The sequence below is a fragment of the Athene noctua genome, chromosome 35, assembly GCF_965140245.1.
Source record: "Athene noctua chromosome 35, bAthNoc1.hap1.1, whole genome shotgun sequence".
Taxonomy (NCBI): Eukaryota; Metazoa; Chordata; class Aves; order Strigiformes; family Strigidae; genus Athene; species Athene noctua.
In genome coordinates, this window is record NC_134071.1 from 603,024 (window position 1) to 622,689 (window position 19,666).

The 19,666-nt window shown below is 59.0% G+C and overlaps 2 protein-coding genes across 5 annotated transcripts in view; both read right to left on the reverse strand.

Annotated features, from left to right (window-relative positions):
* KPTN (kaptin, actin binding protein) overlaps positions 1-742 on the reverse strand; it is a 35,825-nt gene extending 35,083 nt beyond the window's left edge. Inside the window, exon 1 of the mRNA XM_074930753.1 lies at positions 462-742. Coding sequence (XP_074786854.1) covers positions 462-672 — 211 coding nt within the window. The 5' untranslated portion in view covers positions 673-742. The remainder of the gene's footprint in view (positions 1-461) is intronic.
* Positions 743-1,257: 515 nt separating this feature from the next.
* NAPA (NSF attachment protein alpha) lies at positions 1,258-19,567 on the reverse strand. Of its 4 annotated transcripts, none has more exons than XM_074930706.1 (11): positions 19,430-19,567; positions 15,414-15,493; positions 13,519-13,611; positions 6,225-6,271; positions 5,964-6,041; positions 5,016-5,071; positions 4,048-4,132; positions 3,804-3,908; positions 1,964-2,032; positions 1,808-1,858; positions 1,258-1,704 (listed from the first exon to the last, which is right to left on the reverse strand). In XM_074930706.1, the coding sequence occupies exons 1-11, from the start codon at positions 19,525-19,527 to the stop codon at positions 1,603-1,605; spliced, it is 864 nt and encodes a 287-aa protein (XP_074786807.1). In that variant the 5' UTR covers positions 19,528-19,567; the 3' UTR covers positions 1,258-1,602. The 4 variants fall into 4 exon arrangements, with proteins under 4 accessions (XP_074786807.1, XP_074786806.1, XP_074786805.1 ...); XM_074930705.1 differs by having other exon boundaries at positions 13,519-13,635; XM_074930704.1 differs by having other exon boundaries at positions 13,519-13,656.
* Between the last annotated feature and the right edge of the window lie 99 nt (positions 19,568-19,666).

The following is a 19,666-nucleotide window of genomic DNA, read 5'->3' on the forward strand; positions in this document are numbered from 1 at the left end:
ATGCCCCTTGACCCCCATCACCCCTCCCCTGACCCCCATAACCCCTCCCCTGACACCCATAACCCCTCCCCATGCCCCCATAGCCCCACCCCATGACCCCATAACCCCTCTCCATGACCCCTGACACCCCTCCCCATGCCCCTTGACCCCCATAACCCCTCCCCTTGACCCATAACCCCTCCCCATGCCCCCATAGCCCCACCCCATGACCCCATAACCCCTCTCCATGACCCCTGACACCCCTCCTCATGCCCCTTGACCCCCATCACCCCTCCCCTTGACCCATAACCCCTCCCCATGCCCCCATAGCCCCACCCCATGACCCCATAACCCCTCCCCATGCCCCTTGACCCCCATCACCCCTCCCCTGACCCCATAACCCCTCCCCTTGACCCCCACAGCCCCTCCCCTTGACCCCCTAGCCCCTCCCCTTTGCCCCCTGACCCCGCCCGAGGCCTGACCCGGGATGTAGGTGAACTGCAGCTCCCTGGCAACGGGCCGCAGGCGCTGCCGCAGGTCATGGTACCGGAAGTAAATGACTTTCCCCTTCAGCGCTGCCGCCAGCAGCCCCCCGGGCCCTTCCCCGCCGGCCAAAGCCGCCAGCCCGTAGACGTTGCTTTGCGAAGCCAAACGGCTGAAGCTATCCTCGACCAGAGGGCACTTCCCCGCCATTGGCACTACCGGGCACCGGTTACCGGCACCGCCGCGGACAGCCCCGTCCCGCCACCACCGCCGGGGTCCTTCCGCTTCCCGGCGCCGCTATGACGTCACCACCGCGACGCGCTCCGGGGGCGTGGGCGTAGGTAGGATGAGGCGCCTGGGCTGCGACCCCGCCTATAAGGGGCGGGGCGGGGAGTAGTGTCTCCGCCTTTAGGGGCGTGGTTTCACGGCGATGGGCGTGGTTTTAGTGAAAGGGGCGTGGCCGGCGCGGCAACAGGGCACAACAGGGACCCCATGGAGGGGGGGGGGGGGGGGAATGGGGGCGCAGGGGCGGGACGGGGGGGGTCACAACCGTGACCCCCAGTATGTGGGGGGCTGTGGGGCAGGGCAGAGCCCTTCCTCGTTAATTAAGAGATTAATTAATGAGGGCGGGGCAGGGTGATGCGTTGGGGGGGTGACGGCAGCCGTAGAAGCGAGGGGTTTTTTGGTGGTTTTTTGTTGTTTTTTTAGTTTGTTTTGCTTCAGGTTTTTTTTTTGAGAGGGGGGGTCGCAGCCCGCCCCCCCAATTAAATCCAAGACACAGGAGCCAGGCCCGTCTCCGCTCATGCAACGTTTTATTTGCCTTTTGCGAGGATGAACTAGAGCCAACGCATGCAGCAGCGCCTGCCTTCCTCCTCCTCCTCACCGTGGGGGGACAACCCCAAACCCCCCCCACCGTGAAAAAAGTATAAGGAAGGGGGGGGAGGAAAGCTCAAATATATTATACAGTTAAATATCTGAAGAGGGAGGGGGGTCATGTACAAGAAAAGTTGGGGGGGGGGAGGCCAGGAGCAGCTCTGGGGGAAAAAAAAAAAAAAAAAAAAAAAAAATTAAGGGGAGGAAGGGGGGGGCTGTGGGGAAAAAAAAAAAATAAAATGGGGGTGTCAGGGTTGTGGGGGGGGCTTAACGTAAGTCCTCTGCCTCGCCGGGGATGGTTTTCTTGATGCGGAGCAGCATGGTGGTGAGCCACTGGTCCAGGCGGGAGATGGAATCGTATTCCTTCACCTGCGGGGGGGGGGGGGGGGGGTGAGGAAGAGGAGGAGGCGTTAGTGGGGAGGAAGGAGGGGTCGGTTTTGGGGGGAGTTTTGGTGAGTTTGTGGCACTTTACCGCGTCGGTGTAAGCGTCGATGTTCTGTTCCTCGTGAGCGACCAGTAATTTCTGGAAGAGGGAGAATTGGAGCGGGGGGGGGGAAGGTGGGTGAGGGGAGACTTCCCCCCCTGCAGCCCCGGGGGGTGGGTTTTGGGGTGCGGGGGGGAGGCTCACCTTGACGAGTTTGCACTCGCGGGAGTCTGTGAAGGCCGGGAACATCTCCTCGTACTTTTGCAGCGCCAGCTGAGGGAGGAGGAGGAGGAGGATGGAGAGAGGGAGGCAGGCGAGAGGGAGAGGGAGAGGGAGAGGGAGGCAGGCGAGAGGGAGAGGGAGAGGGAGAGGGAGGCAGGCGAGAGGGAGGGGAGGGAGAGGGAGAGGGAGGGAGAGGGAGGCAGGCGAGAGGGAGGGGAGGGAGAGGGAGAGGGAGGGAGAGGGAGAGGGAGGCAGGCGAGAGGGAGGGGAGGGAGAGGGAGAGGGAGGGAGAGGGAGAGGGAGGCAGGCGAGAGGGAGGCGAGGGAGAGGGAGAGGGAGGGAGAGGGAGAGGGAGGCAGGCGAGAGGGAGGCGAGGGAGAGGGAGAGGGAGGGAGAGGGAGAGGGAGGCAGGCGAGAGGGAGGCGAGGGAGAGGGAGAGGGAGGCAGGCGAGAGGGAGGCGAGGGAGAGGGAGAGGGAGGCAGGCGAGAGGGAGGCGAGGGAGAGGGAGAGGGAGGCAGGCGAGAGGGAGGCGAGGGAGAGGGAGAGGGAGGCAGGCGAGAGGGAGGCGAGGGAGAGGGAGAGGGAGGCAGGCGAGAGGGAGGCGAGGGAGAGGGAGAGGGAGGCAGGCGAGAGGGAGGCGAGGGAGAGGGAGAGGGAGAGGGAGAGGGAGGCAGGCGAGAGGGAGAGGGAGAGGGAGAGGGAGGCAGGCGAGAGGGAGAGGGAGAGGGAGAGGGAGGCAGGCGAGAGGGAGAGGGAGAGGGAGAGGGAGGCAGGCGAGAGGGAGAGGGAGAGGGAGAGGGAGGCAGGCGAGAGGGAGAGGGAGAGGGAGGCAGGCGAGAGGGAGGCAGGCGAGAGGGAGGCAGGCGAGAGGGAGGCAGGCGAGAGGGAGGCAGGCGAGAGGGAGGCAGGCGAGAGGGAGGCAGGCGAGAGGGAGGCAGGCGAGAGGGAGGCAGGCGAGAGGGAGGCAGGCGAGAGGGAGGCAGGCGAGAGGGAGGCAGGCGAGAGGGAGGCAGGCGAGAGGGAGGCAGGCGAGAGGGAGGCAGGCGAGAGGGAGGCAGGCGAGAGGGAGGCAGGCGAGAGGGAGGCAGGCGAGAGGGAGGCAGGCGAGAGGGAGGCAGGCGAGAGGGAGGCAGGCGAGAGGGAGGCAGGCGAGAGGGAGGCAGGCGAGAGGGAGGCAGGCGAGAGGGAGGCAGGCGAGAGGGAGGCAGGCGAGAGGGAGGCAGGCGAGAGGGAGGCAGGCGAGAGGGAGGCAGGCGAGAGGGAGGCAGGCGAGAGGGAGGCAGGCGAGAGGGAGGCAGGCGAGAGGGAGGCAGGCGAGAGGGAGGCAGGCGAGAGGGAGGCAGGCGAGAGGGAGGCAGGCGAGAGGGAGGCAGGCGAGAGGGAGGCAGGCGAGAGGGAGGCAGGCGAGAGGGAGGCAGGCGAGAGGGAGGCAGGCGAGAGGGAGGCAGGCGAGAGGGAGGCAGGCGAGAGGGAGGCAGGCGAGAGGGAGGCAGGCGAGAGGGAGGCAGGCGAGAGGGAGGCAGGCGAGAGGGAGGCAGGCGAGAGGGAGGCAGGCGAGAGGGAGGCAGGCGAGAGGGAGGCAGGCGAGAGGAGGAAGAGGAGCACCAGGGCAGGGCCCCACCCAGCCCAGCCCCTATCAGGGCACTCCCCTCCAGCAGTACCCAGCAGAGCCGGTATCCCCCCCCTCTCCCCCCAACCCCTCCCTCTCTCCCTCCAACACCCCCAAGTCCCCCAGGTGGGGTCCCAGAATGCCCCGGGGGGGTCCCAGAATGCCCCGGGGGGGTCCCAGAATGCCCCGGGGGGTGTTTTTTTTCCCCTGACCTTGGCATTGAGCATGTCGATGCAGAAGTGGCAGAGGGCGGCCTTGAAGAAATACTCCTTGGCGCTGTACTTGAGGAGGGGGCTGTCCATGGCGCTGGTGCCCACCTAGGGGGGGCAACCGGAGAGAGACGGGGGGGCTCGGAGCCTTTTCCGGATTATTCCGAGCCAAAATCTTTTGAGGAAGTTTCCCCCGCTGGCAGCATTTGGGGGGTGGGCTACGAACCGTGGCCGACGGGCTACTGACCTGTTCGTAGATCTCTACGGCTTTCTGGTACTGCTCCAGCAGCGCGGCGTACGTGGCTACCTTCAGCAGGCACTTGTTAGCCGAGCTGTGGGCAAGGGAGAAGATGGGGTGTGGGGAAAGGTCGAGGAGCCGGTGACAATCGGGGATCCCCCCCCCCGCCCCAGCCCCCCCGAGGCAGAAAACGTGGCCGGGCTGCGGCGACAACACCCCGACGCTGCTCGTGTTGGAAAAAATGGAAATTTGGCCACTAGTTTTTTCCTCAGGTGGCCCACAGCGCCGGGAGCTGCAGCGGAGGAACACGAGCCGCAGCAGAGAAAAGAAAATTTGGCCACCAGATCTTTTCTCAGCTGGCCCACGGCACTTGGAGCCACGACAGAGAAGCCTGAGCCATGGCAGAGAAGAGGAATTTGGCCACCAGCCCTTTTCCCAGCTGGCCCACGGCACTTGGAGCCACGACAGAGAAGCACGAGCCATGGCAGAGAAGAGGAATTTGGCCACCAGCCCTTTTCCCAGCTGGCCCACGGCACTTGGAGCCACGACAGAGAAGCACGAGCCACAGCAGAGAAGCAAAATTTGGCCACCAACTCTTTTCCTCAGCTGGCCCATGGCACTGAGAGCCACAGCAGAGAAGCACGAGCCATGGCAGAGAAGCAACACTGGGCCACTAGACCTTTTCTCAGCTGGCCCACAGCACCGGGAGCCACGGTGAAGCACGAGCCACGGCAGAGAAGCAGCAATTTGGCCACCAGCCCTTTTCCCAGCTGGCCCACAGCACTGAGAGCCACAGCAGAGAAGCAGAATTTGGCCACCAGTCCTTTTCTCAGCTGGCCCACGGCACCGAGAGCCACAGCGGAGAAAGCACAAGCCACGGCAGAGAAGCAGAATTTGGCCACCAACTATTTTCCTCAGCTGGCCCACGGCACCGAGAGCCACGGCAGAGCAAGCACGAGCCACGGTGGCAACTTTACCTATTGGATTCTTCCCCCTTGTAGTAGTCCGCGGCCTGCTCGTAGTGGGCTATGGCCTAGAGGGAGGAGGCAAACGCAGTCAGGCAGCCCCGCGCCGCGAGAAAAACATACAAATTTTTCTCTAAAAATACCAAAAAAAAAAAAAAAAAAAGGGTTATGGGGTGAAGTCTGGCCAGCCCGCCCACGCTTCCATCTGCTGCGGCCAGCTCCTGGCCCAGGGTGGCAAGTGGCCGGCAGCTCCTGCCGAGACAAGGTCAAAGCACAGCACAAGGGCTTGGCTTTTTGGTTTGTTTTTTTTTTGTTTTGTTTTTTTTTTTTTTTTTAAATTTTTCCTTTTTTTTTTTTTTTCCTTAAATTTTTGAAGGGGGGCGGCTCATCTCCCGGCTGCCCGTGGGCGCGTTTCACACCCGTTTCTTGCCAACAAGCCCAGGGGACCTGCTGGGCAGCTAAATTTGAAGAATTTAAAGAACAAACACCATCGCTGCCATGGGAGAGGGGGGGGGGGGAGACACGGGACTCACAAATTTAGGCAGTGGGCTCGCAAATTTGACCTCAGGGCAAATTGCCCCCGCCTCTCCATCCTAATATAATCCCCGGAGCCACCAACCAGGAGTTAAATTCACCTTGGGAAATGGGAGTCTCGCTTAGATCTACTCGTTTCTCTTGAAAACTGGTTTATCCCCCAGGAAAAAAAAAAAATAATAAAAAAAAAAAAAAAATCCCAAAAAACGCCCCGTTGAGGCAAAATCTGGAGCGACAGGAGGAGGAAGAGCGGGGGCGGCCCCATGGGCAACCTGAGCCTCGGGGAGCTCCGCCGGTGGTTTAGTCTCAGATGGCTCCAAACTTGTTCTTGCTCTTCCCAGACGCCCACGCCAGCCCTAAGCTTTTTTTTTTTTTTAAATTATTTTTTTAAATTTCTCTTTATTTATTTATCTAAACGCCGTTTACCTTCTCGATATCCACCAGCTCCGCCTCGTAGATCTCGGCGATGGAAATGTGATGTTTGGCCGCGATGGTGAAACGACCCTGGAAGTGGGAAGAAGGTTGGGAAAAGCAAAAAAAAAAAAACAAAAAGCACTCTGGGAAGGATTTATCTCCCCCCCCCAAAAAAAAGTGAGTTTTGAAGCGGTTTTGGTGCGGGTTTTGTGGGTGGGGAGAGATGAGGAAGAGCCTTCGGCCTCGGCACCCCCGTCCTGGTGAGGTGCTTACCATGTCGGTGTAAATCTCGATAGCTCTGATCAAACAGTTGATGGCCTCTGGGGAGGGAAAAAAAAAAAATAAAATAAAAATGAGGGGAGAGGGTGAGGTTTGCTGGTGGCTGCAGAGCCCTAAGAATGTTCGATGTGGAGAGCAGCACCCCAAAAACCTTCAAGACAGAGATGAGACCCCTGAAAAACCTTCGAAATTGGAGACCAGAGCCCTAAAAACCTGCAAGACACAGACCAGACCCCTGAAAACATGAGAAACGGGCCCCCAAAAACCTTCCAAGTGGAGACCAGGCCCCCCAAAAACCTTCCAAGTGGAGACCAGGCCCCCCAAAAACCTTCCAAGCGGAGACCAGGCCCCCCAAAAACCTTCCAAGCGGAGACCAGGCCCCCCAAAAACCTTCCAAGCGGAGACCAGGCCCCCCAAAAACCTTCCAAGCGGAGACCAGGCCCCCAAAAACCTTCCAAGTGGAGACCAGGCCCCCCAAAAACCTTCCAAGTGGAGACCAGGCCCCCCAAAACCCTTCCAAGTGGAGACCAGACCCCTAAAACCAAAACACAGACCTATTAAAATTCTTGAGATGGACACCGGGCCCCTAAAGACCCTCAAAATAGAGACCAGACCCCTAAAAACGAGACATGAGCGCCCTAAAAACCCCTCGAGACGGAGGCCAGCGCCCCAAAAACCCCTCGAGACGGAGGCCAGCGCCCCAAAAACCCCTCGAGACGGAGGCCAGCGCCCCAAAAACCCCTCGAGACGGAGGCCAGCGCCCCAAAAACCCCTCGAGACGGAGGCCAGCGCCCCAAAAACCCCTCGAGACGGAGGCCCCTAAAAACCTTCAAAATGAAGACCAGACCCCTAAAAATATGAGACACAGACCCCTAAAACCCTTCCAAGTGGAGACCAGACCCCTAAAATCCTTCAAATTGGAGACCAGACCCTTAAAAACCTTTGAGATCCAGACCAGAGCCCTGAAAACCTGAGGCACAAACCTCTTAAAAACCTTCGAGATACCAGACCAGAGCGCGGAGAAAATTTTTTGGAAGGCAACGGCCACATCGTCCTTGATACCGATATGAAAAAAATTCTCTGCTGTCGGCCTCTGTCTGAAGAATTATCGTTCGGCGTTCCCTTGTGGCTCGCCGCTGCACAGAGAGCTATTGTTCAGCAAATTCTTTAGCTAGAGATAAGGTGTGAAGTTGAAACTTGAAGCGGGATGGCCTCGTGGCTCTCGCTGCGCTTCTCACGCTGTACCGATGAAATAGGAATTGGATCGTGGGGACAGCAGCACAGAAGCACTCCAAGTCTAACTTCGCACACTCGCCCTCTAACCGTTCATAAGATGCTCCGTAATGAATAAATTCGGAGCAAGCTTGCAAAACATACTGGGTGTTATTCTTGATACCCCGGCTCTAGCTGTCGACAGCACAGTCCTGAAAATATGAGACACAGAGCCCTAAAAACCTTCAAATTGGAGACCAGGCCCCTAAAAACCTTCAAAATGGAGGAGAGAGCCCCAAAAAAACCTTCAAAATGGAGGAGAGAGCCCCAAAAAAACCTTCAAAATGGAGGAGAGAGCCCCAAAAAAACCTTCAAAATGGAGGAGAGAGCCCCAAAAAAACCTTCAAAATGGAGGAGAGAGCCCCAAAAAAACCTTCAAAATGGAGGAGAGAGCCCCAAAAAAACCTTCAAAATGGAGGAGAGAGCCCCAAAAAAACCTTCAAAATGGAGGAGAGAGCCCCAAAAAAACCTTCAAAATGGAGACCAGACCCCCAAAAACCTTCAAAATGGAGACCAGACCCCCAAAAACCTTCAAATTGGAGACCAGACCCCCAAAAACCTTCCAAGCGGAGACCAGCCCCCCCTAAAACCTTCCAAGCGGAGACCAGCCCCCCCTAAAACCTTCCAAGCGGAGACCAGCCCCCCCTAAAACCTTCCAAGCGGAGACCAGCCCCCCCTAAAACCTTCCAAGCGGAGACCAGGCCCCCCAAAAACCTTCAGAGCGGAGACCAGGCCCCCCAAAAACCTTCAGAGCGGAGACCAGGCCCCCCAAAAACCTTCAGAGCGGAGACCAGGCCCCCAAAAACCTTCAGAGCGGAGACCAGGCCCCCCAAAAACCTTCAGAGCGGAGACCAGGCCCCCCAAAAACCTTCAGAGCGGAGACCAGGCCCCCCAAAAACCTTCAGAGCGGAGACCAGGCCCCCCAAAAACCTTCAGAGCGGAGACCAGGCCCCCCAAAAACCTTCAAAGCGGAGACCAGGCCCCCCAAAAACCTTCAAAGCGGAGACCAGGCCCCCCAAAAACCTTCAAAGCGGAGACCAGGCCCCCCAAAAACCTTCAAAGCGGAGACCAGGCCCCCCAAAAACCTTCAAAGCGGAGACCAGGCCCCCCAAAAACCTTCAAAGCGGAGACCAGGCCCCCCAAAAACCTTCAAAGCGGAGACCAGGCCCCCCAAAAACCTTCAAAGCGGAGACCAGGCCCCCCAAAAACCTTCAAAGCGGAGACCAGGCCCCCCAAAAACCTTCAAAGCGGAGACCAGGCCCCCCAAAAACCTTCAAAGCGGAGATCAGGCCCCCCAAAAGCCTTCAAAGCGGAGACCAGGCCCCCCAAAAACCTTCAAAGCGGAGACCAGGCCCCCCAAAAACCTTCAAAGCGGAGACCAGGCCCCCAAAAACCTTCAAAGCGGAGACCAGGCCCCCAAAAACCTTCAAAGCGGAGACCAGGCCCCCAAAAACCTTCAGAGCGGAGACCAGGCCCCCAAAAACCTTCAAAGCGGAGACCAGGCCCCCCAAAAACCTTCAAAGCGGAGACCAGGCCCCCAAAAACCTTCAAAGCGGAGACCAGGCCCCCAAAAACCTTCAAAGCGGAGACCAGGCCCCCAAAAACCTTCAAAGCGGAGACCAGACCCCCAAAAACCTTCAAAGCGGAGACCAGGCCCCCAAAAACCTTCAAAGCGGAGACCAGGCCCCCCAAAAACCTTCAGAGCGGAGACCAGACCCCCAAAAACCTTCAGAGCGGAGACCAGGCCCCCCAAAAACCTTCAGAGCGGAGACCAGGCCCCCCAAAAACCTTCAGAGCGGAGACCAGGCCCCCCAAAAACCTTCAGAGCGGAGACCAGGCCCCCCAAAACCTTCAAAGCGGAGACCAGGCCCCCCAAAACCTTCAAAGCGGAGACCAGGCCCCCCAAAACCTTCAAAGCGGAGACCAGGCCCCCCAAAAACCTTCAGAGCGGAGACCAGGCCCCCCAAAACCTTCAGAGCGGAGACCAGGCCCCCAAAAACCTTCAAAGCGGAGACCAGGCCCCCAAAAACCTTCAAAGCGGAGACCAGGCCCCCCAAAAACCTTCAGAGCGGAGACCAGACCCCCCAAAAACCTTCAGAGCGGAGACCAGACCCCCCAAAAACCTTCAGAGCGGAGACCAGACCCCCCAAAAACCTTCAGAGCGGAGACCAGACCCCCCAAAAACCTTCAGAGCGGAGACCAGACCCCCCAAAAACCTTCAGAGCGGAGACCAGACCCCCCAAAAACCTTCAGAGCGGAGACCAGACCCCCCAAAAACCTTCAGAGCGGAGACCAGACCCCCCAAAAACCTTCAGAGCGGAGACCAGACCCCCCAAAAACCTTCAGAGCGGAGACCAGACCCCCCAAAAACCTTCAAAGCGGAGACCAGGCCCCCAAAAACCTTCAAAGCGGAGACCAGGCCCCCAAAAACCTTCAAAGCGGAGACCAGACCCCCAAAAACCTTCAAAGCGGAGACCAGGCCCCCAAAAACCTTCAAAGCGGAGACCAGCCCCCCAAAAACCTTCAAAGCGGAGACCAGCCCCCCAAAAACCTTCAAAGCGGAGACCAGGCCCCCAAAAACCTTCAAAGCGGAGACCAGGCCCCCAAAAACCTTCAAAGCGGAGACCAGGCCCCCCAAAAACCTTCAAAGCGGAGACCAGGCCCCCCAAAAACCTTCAAAGCGGAGACCAGACCCCCAAAAACCTTCAAAGCGGAGACCAGGCCCCCAAAAACCTTCAAAGCGGAGACCAGGCCCCCAAAAACCTTCAAAGCGGAGACCAGACCCCCAAAAACCTTCCAAGCGGAGACCAGACCCCCAAAAACCTTCCAAGCGGAGACCAGACCCCCAAAAACCTTCAAAGCGGAGACCAGACCCCCAAAAACCTTCAAAGCGGAGACCAGACCCCCAAAAACCTTCAAAGCGGAGACCAGGCCCCCAAAAACCTTCAAAGCGGAGACCAGGCCCCCAAAAACCTTCAAAGCGGAGACCAGGCCCCCAAAAACCTTCAAAGCGGAGACCAGGCCCCCAAAAACCTTCAAAGCGGAGACCAGACCCCCAAAAACCTTCAGAGCGGAGACCAGGCCCCCAAAAACCTTCAAAGCGGAGACCAGGCCCCCAAAAACCTTCAGAGCGGAGACCAGGCCCCCAAAAACCTTCCAAGCGGAGACCAGGCCCCCCAAAAACCTTCCAAGCGGAGACCAGGCCCCCCAAAAACCTTCCAAGCGGAGACCAGGCCCCCCAAAAACCTTCCAAGCGGAGACCAGGCCCCCCAAAAACCTTCCAAGCGGAGACCAGGCCCCCCAAAAACCTTCAAAGCGGAGACCAGGCCCCCCAAAAACCTTCAAAGCGGAGACCAGGCCCCCCAAAACCCTTCCAAGTGGAGACCAGAGCCCTAAAATCCTTCAAAATGGAGACGAGACCCCTAAAACCACGAGACAGACCCCCAAAAACCTTCCAAAATGGAGACCAGACCCCCCCAAAAACTTTAAATTGGGGACCAGAGCCCCCAAAACCATCTGAGACCCCGACCCCGCGGCAGGACAAACCCCCCCCAGCAGCTCCACAGCCCCCCCCCCAGGTCCCCTCCATCCCCGTTCTGGGATTTCACCCCCCCAACGGGTCACCCCCCCCCAAAAAATTTCTCCGCCGAGGAGGAAGGGGGACACCTGCTGGTGGCTCGGTCGGGGTGCAGGGCCGAGCCCCAAATCCGCAGGTTTTTGGGGGGATTTTAGGAGGCACCGCCCAAGAGGTGTGGGAGGAATTTTGCCGCAGCGAAAACGCCGGGAAATGAATCTTTTTCTGTCTGCCCCCCCCCCCCCCCCCCCAACTCCGGGAGCTGCCATCGAGCGGCCACATCTCCCCCCCACCCACCCCCAGCACCCCATTTGGGGGGGTCCGGGGGGGGTGAAGGAGGGAGCGGGGCCCGATCCTGGACCCATCCCGAGGGGCCGTGCCCAGCGGCGCTGCCGTGGGACCCTCAACCCAGTCCCGAGCTGGGGCGGGGGGGGCAAATGCCGTTTACTCGATGTAAATTTACCCCATTTAGCCCCAATCTGGCAGCATTTTGCCCCCAATCCCAAAGCTTTTGGCCCCACTCTAGCAGCATTTTGGCCCCCACTCTGGCAGCATTTTGGCCCCCACTCTGGCAGCATTTTGGCCCCCACTCTGGCAGCATTTTGGCCCCCACTCTGGCAGCATTTTGGCCCCCACTCTGGCAGCATTTTGGCCCCCACTCTGGCAGCATTTTGGCCCCCACTCTGGCAGCATTTTGGCCCCCACTCTGGCAGCATTTTGGCCCCCACTCCGGCAGCATTTTGGCCCCCACTCCGGCAGCATTTTGGCCCCCACTCCGGCAGCATTTTGGCCCCCACTCCGGCAGCATTTTGGCCCCCACTCCGGCAGCATTTTGGCCCCCACTCCGGCAGCATTTTGGCCCCCACTCCGGCAGCATTTTGGCCCCCACTCCGGCAGCATTTTGGCCCCCACTCCGGCAGCATTTTGGCCCCCACTCCGGCAGCATTTTGGCCCCCACTCCGGCAGCATTTTGGCCCCCACTCTGGCAGCATTTTGGCCCCCACTCTGGCAGCATTTTGGCCCCCACTCTGGCAGCATTTTGGCCCCCAATCCCAAAATACTTTTGCCCCAATTCAGCAGAATTTGGCCCCCAATCCCAAAACCATTTGGCCCCCAATCCAGCAGCAATTTGGCCCCCAATCCCAAAATATTTTTGCCCCAATCTGGCAGCCTTTGGCCCCCAATCCCAAAGCCTTTTATCCCCAATCCGGAAACATTTTGCCCCAATTTGGTAGGATTTTACCCCCAATCCAAAATATTTTTGCCCGAATTTGGCCCCCAATCCCAAAACCATTTGGCCCCCAATCCGGCAGCAATTTGGCCCCCAATCCAAAATATTTTTGCCCCAATCCGGCAGCATTTTGCCCCCAATTTGGCAGCTTTTTGCCCCCAACCCGGCAGCTTTTTGCCCCCAACCCGGCAGCTTTTTGCCCCCAACCCGGCAGCTTTTTGCCCCCAACCCGGCAGCTTTTTGCCCCCAACCCGGCAGCTTTTTGCCCCCAACCCGGCAGCTTTTTGCCCCCAACCCGGCAGCTTTTTGCCCCCAACCCGGCAGCTTTTTGCCCCCAACCCGGCAGCTTTTTGCCCCCAACCCGGCAGCTTTTTGCCCCCAACCCGGCAGCTTTTTGCCCCCAACCCGGCAGCTTTTTGCCCCCAACCCGGCAGCTTTTTGCCCCCAACCCGGCAGCTTTTTGCCCCAACCCGGCAGCTTTTTGCCCCAACCCGGCAGCTTTTTGCCCCAACCCGGCAGCTTTTTGCCCCAACCCGGCAGCTTTTTGCCCCAACCCGGCAGCTTTTTGCCCCAACCCGGCAGCTTTTTGCCCCCAACCCGGCAGCTTTTTGCCCCCAACCCGGCAGCTTTTTGCCCCCAACCCGGCAGCTTTTTGCCCCCAACCCGGCAGCTTTTTGCCCCAACCCGGCAGCATTCTGCCCCAGTCCCCTCGGGGGGGGGGAACACACGTGCCCATCTCCCCCCACCATCTCACACAGCCAGGTCTGAGGAGCCGCACGAACGCATCATCCCAACATCAATCCCGGGGAGATTAAACAAATCCTCCCGGAGATTAAATTTGTTTTCTGCTCAGGTTATTCCATTATTTTCTCCGACAAAAAAAAAAAAAAAAAAATTTAAAAATAAAAATAATCGCCCAAACCGGCGCAGAGGAGCCGTCGCCGAGCCGGGCCGCTTGCCAAAAACACCGAAGCGTGGGTGAGGAAAGCGAGACCGACTCTCACGCTCGTTCCCCTCCCCGCGGCCTAAATCCCCCCCCCCTTCCCCTCCTACAAAAAAAAAAAATTTAAAAAAAATAAAATCAATCCCTTTGAGTCACCCACGGGGACACCCCGACCCCATCACCAGCCGCGGCGGCTCCCCGAGCCCAAAACGTGCCCCCGGGGTGGGATTTGAACCCAAAATGTCCCCCCCCCGCGGCGAGGCCTCACCTTGGGGGTCGGCTTTTTTGAAGGCGTTGCCGGCGTCCACGAAGTTGGTGGCGGCGTCGTGTTTGCTCTGCAGCTGCAGGTGGAGTTGAGCCGCTTGGCAAAAAGCGTTTCCCGCGGCTGGAGGAAGAGAAAAAGCAACTTGAGAAACACGGGGGGGGGGGGCACCCCCGAGGGTCTCGGGAGACCCTGAAATGTCGGTCTGAGGGTTGCGGGAAGTGAGAAAGCTCATCGCGGGGCTCAGAAAAATCCTCCTGAGTGTTTTGGGGACTCGGAAAAATCGTCCCAGGGCTCAGAAAAATCATCCTGAGTGTTTTGGGGGCTCAGAAAAATCGTCCTGAGTGTTCTGGGGGGCTCAGAAAAATCGTCCTGAGTGTCTTGGGGGCTCGGAAATGTCAGCCTGGGGCTCAGAAAAATCGTCCTGAGTGTTCTGGGGGCTTGGAAAAATCATCCCAGGGCTCAGAAAAATCGTCCTGAGTGTCTTGGGGGCTCGGAAATGTCATCGCGGGGCTCAAAAATTGTCCTGAGTGTTTTGGGGGCTCGGAAAAATCGTCCCAGGGCTCAGAAAAATTGTCCTGAGTGTTTTGGGGGCTCGGAAATGTCATCCTGGGGCTCAAAAATCGTCCTGAGTGTTCTGGGGGCTCAGAAAAATCGTCCCAGGGCTCAGAAAAATCGTCCTGAGTGTTCTGGGGGCTCAGAAAAATCGTCCTGAGTGTTTTGGGGACTCGGAAAAATCGTCCTGAGTGTTCTGGGGGCTCGGAAATGTCATCGCGGGGCTCAGAAAAATCGTCCTGAGTGTTCTGGGGGCTCGGAAAAATCATCCCAGGGCTCAGAAAAATCGTCCTGAGTGTTCTGGGGGCTCGGAAAAATCGTCCCAGGGCTCAGAAAAATCATCCTGAGTGTCTTGGGGGCTCGGAAATGTCAGCCCGGGGCTCAAAAATTGTCCTGAGTGTTTTGGGGGCTCGGAAAAATCGTCCCAGGGCTCAGAAAAATTGTCCTGAGTGTTTTGGGGGCTCGGAAATGTCATCGCGGGGCTCAAAAATTGTCCTGAGTGTTCTGGGAGCTCGGAAATGTCATCGCGGGGCTCAGAAAAATTGTCCTGAGTGTTCTGGGGGCTCGGAAAAATCGTCCCAGGGCTCAGAAAAATCGTCCTGAGTGTTTTGGGGACGCGGAAATGTCATTGCGGGGCTCAAAAATCGTCCTGAGTGTTCTGGGGGCTCGGAAAAATCATCCCAGGGCTCAGAAAAATCGTCCTGAGTGTTTTGGGGGCTCGGAAATGTCATTGCGGGGCTCAAAAATCGTCCTGAGTGTTCTGGGAGCTCGGAAATGTCATCGCGGGGCTCAGAAAAATCATCCTGAGTGTTTTGGGGGCTCAGAAAAATCATCCTGAGTGTTCTGGGGGCTCAGAAAAATCATCCCGGGGCTCAGAAAAATCCTCCCGACCGTTTTGGGGGCTCGGAAACGTCATCCCGGGGCTCAGAAACGTCATTTCAAGTGTGCCAGGAGTTGGGAAATGTCATCCTGGGGCTCAGAAAAATCGTCCTGAGCGTTTTGGGAGCTCAGAAACATCGTCCCGGGGCTCAGAAACGTCACCCCGAGTGTTTTGGGAGCTTGGAAAAATCATTCCAGGGCTCAGAAAACATCGTCCTTGAGTATTTTTGGAGCTCAGAAACATCTCGAGAGTTTCAGGAGCTCGGAAACGTCACCCCGAGTGTTTCCAGGAGCCCAGAAACGTCTCGGGAAATCGGGAACCGCCGCCCCGAGCGCGTCGGGGAACCCACAACCGCCGTCCCGAGCTCTTTGGAAAGAAAAATAAATAAATAAAAATAAAAATAAATCTGAGGGCGAGCAGGTTGCCCCGAGCAAAACCCGAGGAGGCAGAGGCCGCGCGGACGTACCGCTCCAGTTTTTGGCCATTTTGAACATGTTGGCCGCGCGGGCGTAGATGTCGCACGCTTCCTCGATCCTGGAGGAACCCCTGGAAATGCGGAGAGAAAAAACAAAAAAACAAAAAAACAAAAAAAAAAAGGAAATTGGGGTTTGGGAGGGGGGTTTTAATTAATAATTCATGAGTAGAGGGATCCCTCCCAGCGCAAAGGGGTGAAAAAATCTGTCCCAAAGGAGGTGGCGCTGCCGAGAGGCGGCTCACGGCCTCCTGCTGCCACGGGGGACACGGCCAGCGCCCGCTGGGGCGGGCTCTGAACCCCCAAAATGGATGTTTTGACACCCCCCCCCCCCCAAAAAAAACAGCCTCTTGGGACTCAAAAAATGGACGCGGGGGGACCCCCAAAACATGGATGCTGAGGGAGCCACCCCCCCAAAAAAAACAACGGACGCTCGGGGGACCTCAAGAAACAGACGCTTGGGGACCCCCCAAAAACAAGACGCGCGGGGGGACCCCCCCCAAAAACAAGACGCGCGGGGGGACCCCCCCCAAAAACAAGACGCGCGGGGGGACCCCCCCCAAAAACAAGACGCGCGGGGGGACCCCCCCCAAAAACAAGACGCGCGGGGGGACCCCCCCCAAAAACAGGGACGCGCGGGGGGACCCCCCCCAAAAACAGGGACGCGCGGGGATCTCAAGACATGGACACTTGGGGACCCCAAAACCGCGGAAGCTCGGGGGACCCCCAAAAAACCACGGAAGCTCGGGGGACCCCCAAAAAACCCACGGAAGCTCGGGGGACCCCCAAAAAAACCCACGGAAGCTCGGGGGACCCCTCAAAAAAAGACACTTGGGAGACCCCCCATAAAACACAGACGCTCGGGGGACCCCCCAAAAAAACACGGACGCTCGGGGGACCCCCCAAAAAAACACGGACGCTCGGGGGACCCCCCAAAAAAACACGGACGCTCGGGGGACCCCCCAAAAAAAGACACTTGGGAGACCCCCCAAAAAAAGACACTTGGGAGACCCCCCAAAAAACACGGACGCTCGGGGGACCCCTCAAAAAAAGACACTTGAGGGACCCCCAAAAAACACGGACGCTCGGGGGACCCCCAAAAAACACGGACGCTCGGGGGACCCCCCAAAAAAACACGGACGCTCGGGGGACCCCCCAAAAAAACACGGACGCTCGGGGGACCCCCCAAAAAAAGACACTTGGGAGACCCCCCAAAAAACACGGATGCTCGGGGGACCCCTCAAAAAAAGACACTTGGGGGACCCCCAAAAAACACAGATGCTCGGGGGACCCCCCAAAAAAAGACACTTGGGAGACCCCCCAAAAAAACACAGACGCTCGGGGGACCCCCAAAAAACCCACGAACGCTCGGGGGACCCCCCAAAAAAAGACACTTGAGAGACCCCCCAAAAAACATGGACGCTCGGGGGACCCCTCAAAAAAAGACACTTGGGCGACCCCCAAAAAACACAGATGCTCGGGGGACCCCCCAAAAAAAGACACTTGGGGGACCCCCCAAAAAAACACAGACGCTCGGGGGACCCCCCAAAAAAACCAGCCTCAAGGCAGAGAAAGGCGAGGCCGCAGGGCCCCCCGTTAGCCCGAGGGGAGCGGGGGGGGACCCCCCAAAACCCGACCCGTTTCATAACGGAGCTCCCAGCATCCTCCGCTGACCCCGGCGATTCCGCCTGGCGGCTCAAGGGAGCTCGTTATCGGCGCATTTATGGGGGTTTTGGGGTTTTTTTGGGTTTTTTTATTTTTGTTTTAAGCACAAGCTTAAGCGGTTTTGCTCACCGCGGCGAGACACGTGGCAGGGGAGACTCGGGGTCAGGGGCTCCACGGGTTCACGTTGAGAAATCAAATCCCCCCCGGTCAGAAAAATAATTAAAAAAAAAAAATATATAAAACCACACAAAAAAAAAAAATGGGGATAATGGGGCTAAAAGGGCAACGAGCCGATCCGGCGACAAGCGACGCCGCGTAAAACCGGCTCTTAACTCCAAAAATCCCAGTCGAAGCCAGAAACGCCCCTCCTCGTGTTAATTAGGAGCTGTTAATTAACCAGGAGGATGACTCGAAGGAAACGTGACGGTTCTCCCCCACCCACAAAACCAGCTCCCGGTGACACCCTGGGGGAAACAAACCTTCCCCCCCCCCCCGCACCCCGCCCGGCCGGGGGTGAGCGACTCGCTCCGGTTTACAAATTAAAACCGAGTTTTGCAAGGCCCAAGCTCAGGGAGTCGCTGCCTCCTTCCCCCCCCCCCCCTGCACCCCAAACCCCCCCCCCAGGACCCGGCATCTTCATCCCAAAGCCCCCCAAAAGCTCCTTACGCCCCTTTTTTTTGCCCCCCCGACCCTAAATACCCCCAAGGCCCAGCACCTTTTGCCCCAAAGCCCCCCCCCAAAAGCTCCTTACGCCCCTTTGCTGCTTGCCTGCACCCCCACAGCGTCCCCCCCCACTCAAAAATCCCCCCCCAGAGGCCAACACTTCCATCCCAAAGCCCCCCAAAACCTCCTTACACCCCTCTCCTGCCGCTTTCACCCCCAAATCCCACCCCAGGGGCCTACAACTCCATCCCAAAGCCCCCCAGAAGCCCCTTTCACCCCTTTTCCTGCTCCCTTCACCCCCAAATCCCCCCCAGGGACCAACACCTCCATCCCAAAGCCCCCAGAAGCCCCTTTCACCCCTTTTCCTGCTCCCTTCACCCCCAAATCCCCCCCAAGGCCCAGAACCGTCATCCCAAAACCTCCTTACACCCTTTTCCTGCCCCTTTCACCCCCAAAACCTCCCCAGGGGCCAACACCTCCATCCCAAAGCCCCCCAGAAGCCCCTAACACCCCTTTCCTGCCTCCCCCAGCCCCAATTCCCCCCCCCCAAGGCCCAGCACCGTCATCCCAAAGCCCCCCAAAACCTCCTTACGCCTTTTTCCTGCCCCCTTCACCCCCAAGTCCCCCCCAGGGGCCAACACCTCCATCCCAAAGCCCCCCAGAAGGCCCTAACACCCCTTTTCCTGCTCCCTTCACCCCCAAATCCCCCCCAGGGGCCAACACCTCCATCCCAAAGCCCCCCAGAAGCCCCTTTCACCCCTTTTCCTGCTCCCTTCACCCCCAAATCCCCCCCAAGGCCCAGAACTGTCATCCCAAAACCTCCTTACACCCTTTTCCTGCCCCTTTCACCCCCAAATCCCCCCCAGGGACCAACACCTCCATCCCAAAGCCCCCCAGAAGCCCCTAACACCCCTTTCCTGCCTCCCCCAGCCCCAATTCCCCCCCCCAAGGCCCAGCACCGTCATCCCAAAGCCCCCCAAAACCTCCTTACGCCTTTTTCCTGCCCCCTTCACCCCCAAATCCCCCCCAGGGACCAACACCTCCATCCCAAAGCCCCCCAGAAGCCCCTTTCACCCCTTTTCCTGCTCCCTTCACCCCCAAATCCCCCCCTAAGGCCCAGCACCGTCATCCCAAACCCTCCTTAGGGCCTTTTCCTGCCCCTTTCACCCCCAAAACCCCCCCAGGGGCCAACATCTCCATCCCAAAGCCCCCCAGAAGCCCCTAACACCCCTTTTCCTGCCCCCTTCACCCCCAAATCCCCCCCAAGGCCCAGAACCGTCATCCCAAACCCCCTACACCCCTTTCCAGCTCCCTTCACCCCCAAATCCCCCCCCCAAGAGGCCCAGCACCGTCATCCCAAACCCCCTACACCCCTTTCCTGCTCCCTTCACCCCCAAGTCCCCCCCAGGGGCCAACACCTCCATCCCAAAGCCCCCCAGAAACCCCTTTCACCCCTTTTCCTGCCCCCTTCACCCCCAAATCCCCCCCAAGGCCCAGCACCGTCATCCCAAACCCCCCCCCAAACCTCCTTAGGCCCTTTTCCTGCCCCCCTGCCCCCCCAAATCCCCTCCCGGAGCCCAACACCCCCCCCCCCCAACCCCATCACACCCACTCGAGCAGCCCCCGGCCCCCCGGGGCGGGCGTTGGGGGGTCCCAGGCCGGGCCCGGCGCCTCGTCCTCACCCGAAGAGGCCGGCGAAGAAGGACTGAGAGCCGCGGACTTTCTTATCGGCCTCGGCCAGGAGCTGCAGCGCCTCTTTCTCCTTCCCGGCCTGGTCCATGGCGGCCGCCAATTGCCGTAACGCTCCGCCTCGCTCTGACGCCACGGCGTGCCCCCTCCACGTGACGCCGTCGTCCGCGTCCTATTGGCGGGCGTCGATCACGTGAGGCGGGCGGAGGTGGCGGCGCCCCCTGGCGGGC